The 13,328-nt window shown below is 45.0% G+C and overlaps 2 protein-coding genes across 2 annotated transcripts in view; one reads left to right on the top strand and one right to left on the bottom strand.

Moving 5' to 3' along the window:
• LOC124293695 (glutamate receptor ionotropic, NMDA 2B) overlaps nucleotides 1-13,328 on the bottom strand; it is a 1,867,270-nt gene that overhangs the window by 1,805,818 nt on the left and 48,124 nt on the right. The window lies entirely within an intron of this gene.
• Nucleotides 416-874, top strand: LOC107219242 (extensin-like). Its single transcript, XM_015657405.2, has one exon. The coding sequence runs from the start codon at nucleotides 416-418 to the stop codon at nucleotides 872-874; it is 459 nt and encodes a 152-aa protein (XP_015512891.2).

Genomic DNA, 13,328 nt, shown 5'->3' with positions numbered 1-13,328 from the left:
TTGATTGAAAGTTTGTTGATGTTCACAACAACATTGTGAACGCAACTCGTTGGTCGCGCGCCTTCCAACCCACGCGAGGCAACCAGCCTTTCACACTTTCTAATCACGCGACCCAGAAGAAAGTGTGACGTCACCCGCGCCGATCACGCCACCCACGCAGCCGAGTGCGTTGCGTAATCAGCCAACGTGGTCTCCCGCTGCCAAAGACCAACCGAGGCTGCAATAAGAGACGACCGATCAGACCGATCGGCAGGACACTAAGGGTTCACCTCGTCTTGACCAACTCTACTGATGCTGACGCTACAACGCCACGCCTTACCTACGCTTCAACGCTACGCCGACGTTACGCCACTGCGACGTTTGACTGACGCTACGACGACACGTTCTAAGACAGACCGGACAGCAGACTGATTGCATGACGGATCCTGTTTATCTGGCTGCGGCCAGCCCACATACAAACACAGCAGCTTCGAACCCTCCAGCTCCTTGGGTACTGCACCCTATCGATATCCCGTCACGGCCTCTCACCAGACCTCCAGCTGTACTACTTTCCTTGTGGGATGTACGGAGAGCTCGACTAACATCACCTAGCTACTACAGACGCATCCCGGCTCCAGTTTCCCCGTTTCCCGAGCCGCAGCGCTCATTCGTGTCGACTGCCACCCAGACGACCGACAGTGACTGGGAGTCTCCAGTGAAGACGACTGAGAACCGCCGTCCCCCGACACCACCAAGCTCTCCAGAGAGCCGGTACACGCCACCACCAAGGACCGAGACCGACCCCCCTCGACGCCCGACATCCTCGCTGCAGCCTCCACCACAATTCAAGAAGACAAAAACCTCTCCTATTATCACGTGGCAACCATTACTCTAACTTGTACATATGTAAATAAAATAAATAAGATGTAAAATAAACTCAAAAAATAAAAACAAACTCATCTTTGACTTCAGCGACCCACACCTTGTGATGGAGCTGGAACATTTCTAATGAAATGTAACAGTTTATATCCTCTCGTAGGAACATGCCGGGGATTATTTAGATGAGTACAAAATTTATCATGCAGCGTAGCCCGCCTTATGCGCTTGGCTTTCTTATCGGCAGCAGTGCTCAAATTACGCGATTATGCATTTCATATGCACTGTCGCCGAGCCCGGCGAGAGGCCGTGTGAGCAGTCTCAATGCTGCTTCCAGGCGTAACGCACGTCTAATTAAATATAATATAACGTTAACGCTTCATCTTACCATTTGTTGTTATCAATTATCACTCAATTCTCTGTTTGAATAAACATATAAATACATATATAATCGTTGCGCAATATTTGCATGACAAATTTGGCGATCCTGCCAGGATCCGGTTTAAACCAACGAACGCGGCGCGCGTATCAAACGGCCGGATCATAGTGACGAATTTTGGAAGTGAGTGCGTAAGCCCAATAAATTCACGCGCGAACCTTCGGCTACGCGTTTATAAGTAATTATTACGAATTGTACCTAGCAAGGGATAGAGTGAAAGGCCGCCTTGCGTAGACAATCAAGGACTGCGTGTAGACCGCTTGATAACCAGGGACTGAGTGTAGACCGCCTGATTCTACACTGGACAATTCCCATAGTGAACTTGTGTATTTATTGGAAAGGAAGCAGGTATAAAATTCTGCACTCCTTAGATACAATAAACTTCGCGTTTAAACCATCTAAGTGAAGTGAAGTGAGAATAAGGACATCGAGACTCGAACCGCTCTTATATTCTTGCCCCCGGTGCCTGTCAGAGACTCCAGGACATCGAAGCCTCGTACCGACGGCTACCACGATCTTCGAGTGTGATGCTTCACACCTCAATTTGGCTACTCCTAGCGTAAGTACAAGCATTTTGTTACTTACTCGAGTCACCATAAACTTATCGAAGGACAAATCGTGATCGAAACTAAGAATTTGATGGTCAAACTTGAATCATTCAAATAAATAAAGTCAAAGCTTGACTCAAGGTAAATTTAAAAAATAAATTCACAATGGACGTGAACGAAAACAATGACCGGAGATCGGCAGTACCTCCCACTATTGTTGAGACTGCAGAAGATGGACAATCCGTCACTTCTGAATCCCGGTTTGAAGATAGATTTTGGGATTTGACGAACCAAATGACTCAGCTTGTGAATAGGCTACAAGAAGCCACCGAACGTAATGATTTAACTGCAATGGGCAGATACCGTCTTGGTCTAGAGCAATTGAACGGAGAGAGGTTAACTGCGCGTCAACTTGCTCGCCGCAAAGATTTGCCTATAGAAAAGGTTACCCGTTTTATTCAATTGAGAAATCAAGAACGCCGTGAACACGACTTCATTCGTCGCAATAATGTAGAAATAAATCGAAACTCTGAAACAGTTCCGCGTCCCGAAGACACGCTTGAAAGCGTCACCAACCAAATGTTTCAGGAAATGCAACAACCGAATAACCAATTAACCGAAGAAAACCGTCAAGAGGAAGCTCTTACAAATAGTAATACCAATCGAGAAGCAATCAATAACTATTATCGCTTAACAACTAGCGATGATCCGAATGTTTCTAATATTTTGAGACCGCCCGAAAACCATACCGGAGCGATACCGCGAATTCAACTAGATACCGCGCGTCTCGTTGAATCAGAGGTGGAAGGTCCTACTCAGATAGCTCCCTCAATCGTAACAAACCCACCACGTTACTCGGCATTATACGGGCTCGCTCAAAACCGATTGCTGCCACCGACACCGCGCATCAATGAGGTGGGCTCCCCAGCCAATTCAGACTCGGACCATCAAGGTATAAATGCGATGCCAATACCGACCCTTCACCAAAATCGCTCATTAGAAAACGACCGATTCTCCACCGCGCGAGCCAATGTAAACCATGATATCTTGTCGGATACGGATTCGACACTGCAACGCGTTCTCGAGGAAAGCCGACGTTTATCACGGATGCCGAACGTACGCCTTACACCAAGGCCTAGTCCACAGTGGCCTAATGGCCCGACGGATTACGAAATCCCACGAGGTACTGGTAGCAATACCCGTAACAACGTCCCGCGTCGTCGTCTAGAACAGCAAGAAGAGGATGAACTTCGAAGAGCCTTGGAAATGTCTGCTACTTTACCACATCGTCGTCCGGACACTGTGACGTTTAGTATGTCCCAGTTGCTGAGTGATCCCGAAGCTTTACGCCAACAGCAAGAGATAATGAGGAACATTGAGGAACTCGCGCGGAGAAACCAAACAAGAATTCAACTACCGGCAACTGCGCCACCCCGAGACATGCTTCCCCCTCGGAATCCAAGAGACCCAGGCCCGTATGCACGAACAGAAGCTTACTTGAATGATGTCAGCCTACGCCCCGATGCTGCCGTAAGATACCCCGGAGAACCAAATCGCCCAGCGGACGAGCCCTATGCGATCCAAGATTTCCTACCCGCGTTTCAAGCCATCAAGATGATTGATTGCAGACTGGAAGGAAAAGCAGGCGAAGACGTACACGCTTGGATCATGCAAGTAAAAGCCGCCGATATGGTAGTTATGCCAACCCAACGTTTCCCGTTTTTGAGCATGGTAATCAGCTTGAAGACAGGAGGAGCTCTTCAGAAGACCATCAACCAGAGGAGACCTCGTACAATCCCAACTTTACTCGAAGTCATAAGATCAGCCGTTATTGTCGAGAAAAGTGCCACCACATTGGAAATGGAGCTTGGCAGTACAGGCCAAAAGGGCGACACTGTGGACGCCTACAATCTCAAATTCAATCAGATCTACCAAGACCTCGTAGCTGCCTTCTCGAATCAACAACTACGAGCGAACATCGATCCTAATCTTCAAGACCTCGAAAATAGAGTGTGCCAGTACTATCTATACGGACTTAATCCGAGGATATTCCATCAAGTCAAAAACCGTCAGTACTTCAAGTTACTAGAAGCCCAGAAGGCCGCGAAAGAAGCCGAAGGCGAGGAATTGAATTTCCGAATGCATCAACAACAGCTGATGAACAGTAACGACACAGCCTCGAAACCCACGTTTTGGAACAAGTCCCAAATTTACGGGCCAGGCAGCGCATCAGATACGCGAAGATTCCAAGTACAACAAAGAACCTCGACGAACTCGCCAAGGTCAACTCCTCGACCACCAGCGTCTGTCCACCACCACGATGAAGCGGAACAAGATTAAGATAAAGAACTCCAGAGATGTGAATGCCACACCTGTAACACACATCGGACCGCCCATGAACAACAATCAGTATGTCATAATTGCGGAACCAAAGGACACTACAGCCGGAACTGCTACGCTCCGCGCCGACCACAGAACGACCAACGCCGTAATACTAACGGCAATAAGCGAGACGCAAATTTCCAAAACGCCAGCCTCAAAGACAAACCGCCCAACGACCAAGTCAATTGCACGTCAGAGGAACTCCAGTCAGAGAAAGAGGAAATAGAGGGACAGGAGGACGAACTAGAGGACGAGTGCCAACAGGAGCCCGCGTATGTTCAGTTTCACAGGGGTTACTACAGTGTGCTGTAATAAAATTTGGAGAAACAAAGCAAGGAGTAGCCCTTATGGTCGATACAGGTGCATCAATAAACCTCATAAAACGAAAGGTTATTTATCCATCGCATAAACAAATTTGTCTAATTATCAAACGCAAAATTTCCTTTAAGACTGGCAAAGCGCTAAATTCCGCGAATGAAATTGCTGTACTAACTCACATGGGGCTAAAGGACGAATTCGTCATTATACCAGACGATTATCTGCCTGACGAAGAAAATGGAATCATGGGAAACCCGTTTATGAGGAGGCGAGATTTCCAGTTGAATGCCTCGATGCTCACCCTGAAGAATAAGATACACCACCTTAGTAGCGACCGAAAAATTCGATTTAAACCAAATTCGGTGAACAAAATTGCCATCGATACCGACGAAAAGAATCTCGATCTCATGTTACGCATGGTCTATAAAGACGGAATGCCTATGGAAAATATCCCGGTGCAGATTGTACACACGAACAATCATGGTACGGCTTATGGAATCATCACCACCGCTGAAGACGAAGATATCGAGCTCGGACTGGAGAACGTCCAAGTCCACCGAGTAAAGAGTATGTCAACCCCAGGTGTATGGCAACAACCACGTGATGAAAGAGAGCAGGCGCTCCAACATACTGTCGACTTGAAACACCTACCGGAGGAGTACCAGAAAGAAATTTGGAGTATTCTTCAGGATTTCAGCGATATCTTTGCCTTACAGGAGGAAGACATGGTCAATGGAACTTCAATGACTGAACATCGCATCGAGTTGTCAGATCCTCAACGCATTGTAAATGTGAAAAGTTTCCGTGCTCCACAGCTGCGCCAGCAGGTTGTAAAAGAGGGAGTTGAGAAAATGTTGAAACAAGGAATAATAACGGAATCCGAGTCGCCATACAACTCGCCAGTTTGGGTTGTAACCAAAAAACCGGGCCCCGACGGAAAGCCCAAGTATAGAATTGTAATCGATTTCAGGAAGATTAATGAACTTACCGTTCAGGATTCTTATCCGATACCAATAATCGAGGATTTACTCGATCACATGGGAAGGGCCAAGTTCTTTACTACTGTCGACATGGCCGCAGGTTTCCACCAGATCAACATGGCTACTGACTCCAAGAAATATACTGCCTTCTCAACCCCCGACGGGCATTTCGAATACCAACGAATGCCTTTCGGATTACAGAACGCTCCTGCGACCTTCCAACGCATGATGAACGATGCGCTGAGAGGATTGAATCAGAAGATCTGTTGCGTCTACATTGATGACGTAATAATTTTTGGTGAAACGGAGGAAGAACACCATCGAAATGTAAGAACTCATTTATTTCAGCGTATTTCAGCGTATTTCAGCGTTTGAGACAATGTAACTTGAAACTCCAGCCAGAGAAGTGCGCCTTCATGAAAACTGAAGTGAGATACCTCGGATATGTCATCACTGACGAAGGAAGCAAACCAGATCCGGAAAAGACCAGAGCGATACAACAATTACCCGTTCCAGTCAACGTTAAGACGATTCGATCCTTCCTTGGTTTGACGGGGTACTACCGAAAGTTCATACAAAACTATTCAATGTTAGCGAAACCATTAACAACGTTAACAAGAAAGGACACCCCATGGGATTGGTCAGCAGCCTGCCAAGAAGCCTTCGAAGCCCTGAAAGAAAAGTTGGTCACACCACCGATACTTGTGAGATCAGACCCAGCTAAACAATACGTCGTAACCACCGACGCGTCAAACGATGGAATTGGAGCGGTACTATCTCAAGACGGCCACCCCATATATTTCTTATCTCGAACCCTGAATGATGCGGAAAGGAATTACAGCACGACGGAGAAGGAGATGCTTGCTGTTGTATAGGCCGTCAAGAGACTAAGAGTATATTTGCTCAATACACCAGATAAACCCTTCATCATCCGCACCGATCATCGTGCACTAGTATGGCTGAAAAATTGCGTAGACCCCAGTCAACGCCTGCTGCGTTAGAGACTAAGATTGGAGGAATACTCATTCCTGATAGAACATGTTTCGGGGAAAAGTAATGTAGTAGCGGATGAGTTATCTAGAGTCTTTCGCACAAAGGAAGAGATCTTCGGAAAACTCACCGAATTGGAAAAGGGACTATACGAAATCACACCCATTGATAGGAATCCCAAGTGGGTCCACCATATTGCCGCACGCCACATTGACATCGAGAGATTGTCACTCACAACAGGCAGAACAAAATCTCACATCAAACTCGTTCCCAACCGAAATCGAAAAGGGGAGGACGGCAAATGGGTGAAGATTACCCTAGAAGAAAAGGATGCCTCTGACAACACCCTGATTATACCAAAGAATCAGACTGATAGACGTGAGAAATTCAGAAACTACATTCATCCGAAAAGGTACGAAAAGATATACTTCTGGATTGACCCTAAGAAAACCACCAAAGAAGAAACCAATTCGATCATTGAAGATCTCAAGAGGATACGTCAGGACTCAGGTGCAGACATATCATTTTGCTTGACAGGAAAGGATGTGCCTAACAAACAGCAACAGAAAGAAATCATGGCCAGCGCTCACAACGACATCAATGGACACTTCGGCCTAGCAAAAACAATTGACCGAGTAAAAGAAACGGCCGTATGGTCACGTATGGAGAATGATATCAATTCCTTTATCCAGGCATGCCCCACGTGTCAGATGTATAAAAAGGAAAGGATACAAATGAAATCACCCGCTATTCTTTTCGAAACCTTTGCTGAAAAACCTAACGATCAAATTTCAATAGATATCGTCGGACCTCTGGTCGAATCTTGGAATAAACACCGATATATCCTCACGATGCAGGATTCAATAACTAAATTCATTAAATGTGCCCCACTTACGAACAAAACCGCGACAGAAGTTATCAAGGCTCTATCAGAGTACTGGATAGGTAACTTCGGGTGCCCCAAAGTAATCCTGACGGACATGGGAAAGGAGTTTTGTAACGAGCTGACCGATTCCTTTCTCGAACACTATAATATCAAACATATCACCACAACTGCATATCACCCGCAGTCGAACGGCTCTATAGAACGAATGCATAGTGTCTTGAAAGACTATATTCGAACTGCCTGCAAAGAGAGAATACACACTTGGGACAAGGTTTTAATAGAAATGGCACGTGCCTGTAACACTTCCGTTCATCAATCAACAGGTGAAACGCCTCACAACCTCATGTTCTGCCACGAAGCCAACAATCCTGACGGTTTCCGCGAAAACCGATTGGAAACCGTGATTAGTAAGAAAATGTTGTGGATACGAAAATGGGAGGAACGGTTCGAGAAAGCTCTGGTCTGGCTTACCAAATCCAGAGAGAAAAACCAAAAAAAAGTGGACCAAGGAACACGACGACAAACTCCTTTATATCAAGTGGGAGATAAAGTAATGATCAAGAACCATACGCGACAGAACGCCTTGGAAAGGATTTGGAATGGACCATTCGTCGTCGTCGAGATCAACGAGCAAAAAGGAAATATCACTTACAAGAAAACCGCGGATGATTCCACAGCGTCTTATTGGAAGACCCATCTGAATAATACCAAACCGTACTACGAATACGACACCGGACCAAGGGAAAACGATCCAATCCCTAGAATTAAACTAAAACGGGTTCAGGGTAACGATTGGATCTCCACGGAATAGAGTCTTAGTTTCTTTTGTTATAGGTGTAGCAGTCTGTCCCTAGCCTACTTCGATGTCTCAGTTATCAATGGGACTTTACTCCAGGAGGAAGTGGGCAAAGTATACATGTACCAGGAAAGATGGAAGATATTCCAATCCATTGACGCAAGTGGGTTCACCAAACCGTTACTCGACATTCACGACAAATTCGGAGGCCTCCAGACGATACGGGATACCTATCTGGACTATTGGAACCCTGGTCAGCGATCCCTCGCCCAGTCCGCCCTGGACGCTTTAGATTTAGAATTTGCCCGCGCCTCGTCACACAAGAATATTTTGGAAATCATTTTAGACTTGGGTGCGCCTATTCTTCAAATGACGCGCCGCCCCTCTAAATTAAGGGAATCTCAATCCCACGGAACCAAAACAAGTACTCCGAAAGCGCTCGCGTCGGGCGATGTTACTTACGAAGCCTCGCGCGAAGCTGAGGCGGTATTTGGAAAACATGTCCTCCTGACGGGCCTGGCAAATGAAATGTATCCCCTAAGGAAATCTTATCTCACGCCAAACATCAGACCGAAAAGAGGAATTTTTAACTTTTTAGGAACAATCCAAAAATCAATCTATGGAACTGCTGACGCGGATGATTTGGAAATAATTAATGGGAATCTAGCCTCACTAAAAAATGTAACGGACACTCTAAATCTTGTTGTAATCAAGTCCTTGCACATCAATCAAGTCCAAATTAATATCTTGAATACAAATCAGCTCAAACTTAAACACTCTTTGGAAACTGTATGGGGACAATTAGAATCATTAAAAATAAAAGGTAACGAAACGCTTGCTTATCAGGAATACATGGAAGCTATAACTCTAAGTTTATTTGAAATTAAGGAACTGCAACGACTAATCGACCTGGTAATGACTGCCGTGCAATTAGGAAGGCATGGTATCATCGATAACACCCTTTTTACTCCAAAGGAGCTTATGACAGCTCTTCAAGCTTTCGACGCCAATGACAAAAAGACACTAATACCTATTAAAGAGGAAAATTACGAGAAGTTTATTAAAATAAGTGATTTAACTATAACCACAGATAAAGGCAAACTTATCTATATACTCACAGTGCCTTTGTCACGAGCGCCGCACATTTACCCAAAATGTAACATATTACCGATCATAACAATTTCATCATTTATTATTATTATTTTTAGAGACAAGGAAGCATAGGTTTAGTTAGTACATATAAAATATTTTATCATAACCAGTTCGTGGTATAGCCAAGCGCAACGGCGTAGTTGGACAGCCAGCAACGTCAGCGTCTTCGCGCCCGCCGGATCCCGGGTGTAATCAACACCGGGATGAGGCGAGCGCGAAATCACGCGCTTCGAGGATGACCGTTGCGAGGCGAGCCTTTGTTTTAAATTGCAAAGTCAGCAGAAATTCGCTCGCCGCCCGACGTTCCAAGGGGTGTCGGACGAGCGAGCGAAGACAGTCCCGTTAGAGACAGCATCAAACCAACATCTACGGAATCAGGCTCCTTCAGAGCTGTCGAGTAAAGAGTTATCAGTCTTGGGTCTCCGACGATCACAGAGAGAATTCCCTGTAAATCTATCCGCGGTCATTCAAGCATCTCGCGTCGCGACATCAGTCTGTGAAGTTAGAATTAAGCGCAATAAGCAAAGCCACGAACTTAATCAAGCCGTGTAGTACGTAAGTGAGTGAGTGAAGGTGTAAGCTTCGGCACCTTCGAGGCCGAAGCCGAATCCACAAGTGAGATCGAGAAAGAGCGAGAACGTGAGTAGCGTAAGAACATACTGTAAGCTTCCTTGTCTAAATATCGCTGCTTCTAGTTATTCCATTAAATATTTCCACTTGCTTCCATTTAAAATTGGTACATAATAATTGAAGTCCTCCAAACCATTTCCCACGGAACGCCCTGTAGAGGACGTTCACCCCCGAATCCATCAAAAAAAATAAATAAATAAACCTCGTTAATAACAAAGAGGGTAAGTCGTCGCGTGCGAGACCGCTCCGCACGTGACACTTACTTAGAAAAGGAACCTTGGGTAATAATTCAGAATACCCCGGTACCCGTAAGAATAAATCACACTTATGTAACGCTTAACCCAACATATGCTTTGAAATTAGTACGTAAGAATTTTATAAGAGAAGTCACATTTTCTCAACTGAAACAGATAACCGATTATTTCATTGGTGATTACCGCGATGTGGGACATCGCAACGATACTATTGAACTTTGTGAGAAAATAACTGATCCCATACCACGAGGATGCACTCTGAGTCGTTTTCTCGTCACAGATATTGCTTACATAAGAACGCAGGGATCGCAAATAATCTTACCTTCGAAGCCAATTGAGGTAACCATAACATGCGCTTCAATGCAGACTTTTATTATTCAAATCACCAAGCCATCCCTGATAACCACGAATCAGAGCTGCGAACTTCAAACTTTGAAAACGCGAGTCAAATTAATCGTAGAACATATGACTTCTCAATTAACAGAAATACATGCAGATACCATTTCCCCGCTAAACAAATTTGTAACAGGCCGGGAAATTGTATTGCATCACGTGATTAACTTGGATACCCTCAAGGATCAAGGACAAGCCATTTTAGACCTTGAGAGTGTCCTCGCGAATAACGAAGCGACCCTTCGGGTCAACAATACATGGGCTAACTTCAAAGGTATAGGGATCCCATCAATAGCTGTCGTTTCTGGAACGATATCCGTCTTGTCTATTCTACTCTTGCTGTGGAAATTTAATATACCAACCTATATTTCGGCGTTCGCCGGATATTGTTGCCAAAGGAATCCCTCTGCTTTGGAAGTAGTAGAACGAAGGAAATTAAAACGCAGGATTGAGACACAGGCTAAACGTAACGAAAGAATCCTACGAGAAATCAGAAGCCGCAGAGACGCGCCTTTGTCTTCGTCGGGGGATGTGATGGAGCTGGAACATTTCTAATGAAATGTAACAGTTTATATCCTCTCGTAGGAACATGCCGGGGATCATTTAGATGAGTACAAAATTTATCATGCAGCGTAGCCCGCCTTATGCGCTTGGCTTTCTTATCGGCAGCAGTGCTCAAATTACGCGATTATGCATTTCATATGCACTGTCGCCGAGCCCGGCGAGAGGCCGTGTGAGCAGTCTCAATGCTGCTTCCAGGCGTAACGCACGTCTAATTAAATATAATATAACGTTAACGCTTCATCTTACCATTTGTTGTTATCAATTATCACTCAATTCTCTGTTTGAATAAACATATAAATACATATATAATCGTTGCGCAATATTTGCATGACAACCTTCCACGCGGTTCGGTCGAACTACTAGCTATCAAATAGCGAACAGTTGAGTTTCTCAAATTTTGGAACCTAGTCTAAAGACGTTAGAAAATGCAAACCTTCGTATTGTAGCACTGAGCTGAGATACGGATATGAAGTAATTTTACTGGGATTGTTGTTGTCGGCTGGGAACAGAGCTGCGGTGACCGACCAAAGAAAGCAATACGAGTCGCTCTTACGGATGTTGACGACAGCCTCCTTATCTTGAATATCTTTGGGTAGTGGTGTGTATGTGAAGACACCGCCTCGTAGTGGTACGTACTTGTTAATGTTGACGGTAAGATTTATAATTTCAAGTAACGACCAGCCTGAATCCTTTTCCTGGAAATCTTCCACCTTTTTCAACAAACGCTCCGTCGCGTTTTCGATGAACCATTCGTTGATATCTGTTGTCTGGAGGATGATTTCATTTCTCGTATTAAAAAATTTTATCTCTTCCACCGTGTAATCATCTTTTCTAACTGCAAATTTACAAGCCAGGATAACGTTGGCTTTCAAGCTCCTGTCTTTTTTCAGAGCGTTTTTTAGTCTCGTCACAGCTAGTACCTTTGCTTCTTCTAGAAATCTCTCTACATCTTTATGCTTCAAATTGACGATGGATCCAGTTCGAATTCCCCCCTCGAAAGCTGATTCCAAATCTTTCCAGTAAACTCAATCGCTTCTTCTTACTTTCCGCGTACCTCCACACGTTTTCTGAAGACGTTTGAATTTTTCCGCGAGCGCTTTCAAGAGTCCGATCGTTGTGATAATTCTCATCTTTTCTCCAATGGATGAAGCCTCTCGCAAAATTTTGTTCAGAAGCCGAATATTTTGACTTCCAAATTTTATCCATTTCTGAATCTCTGCTGTTGATGATGATTTGTCCAAGATTTTGTACGCCGATTCCATAATATCGATCAATCTCAAACATGTCGCGGATTCCATCTTGAGCTTTTTCCTCATGTATACTTGACAAGTTGAGACTTAATGATCGTTTGCAGTGATGAGCGTCCTTTTTATAGGGCAGCTGTACGTATGTTTATGTATGCGCACGCACCTTTTAGCATTCCCAGAGCGATAGTAACCCTACACCGCAGATCCATGAGTAGTATAGCAAAGGGGGTTCTACACGCAGATTCCGGTTACCGACACTTACCGACCGAGCCGACCAGTCCGCCTATACATTCTCCCCAGACTCAAACCCTTTTCCGCTCCGCGCAGCCCAGACTCAAACCCTTTTCCGCGATGACGTCACAGTCTGACGTACCGAAGGTCAATTACCGACAGTTGTATCGATCGAGGGTCAAAATCGTGCTGTTTTACCTACAATCTTACCGACAGTTGTATCGATCAAGGGTCAAAATCGTGCTGTTTTACCGACAATCTTACCGACCGAAGGTCTGTAGTGCTCGCCTGTCCCACGATAGGACTGCTGATGTGTAACATGAACCACTCCGAATTCCTTTCCCACGGTAGGACTGCTGACGTGTAACGTCAACCACCTCACATTCCTTTCCCACCTTATCAACCACCTCACATTCCTTTCCCACGTTATCAACCACGTGACATTCCAAAATTAATGGTTCCGAGAATTGTTTGTCCCAACGTCGCACCGAAATCCTTTGACCGCATACCGCTCGCCGTCGAAACTTGTCGAACGCATTGTTTTGTCTAACCACCTTATCAACCACGTGACATTCCAAAATTAATGGTTCCGAGAATTTGCTGATGTGTAACATGAACCACTCCGAATTCCTTTCCCACGGTAGGACTGCTGATGTGTAACAT

This window comes from Neodiprion lecontei, chromosome 3 (assembly GCF_021901455.1).
Source record: "Neodiprion lecontei isolate iyNeoLeco1 chromosome 3, iyNeoLeco1.1, whole genome shotgun sequence".
Taxonomy (NCBI): domain Eukaryota; kingdom Metazoa; phylum Arthropoda; class Insecta; order Hymenoptera; family Diprionidae; genus Neodiprion; species Neodiprion lecontei.
This window is presented reverse-complemented; position numbering and strand designations above follow the sequence as displayed.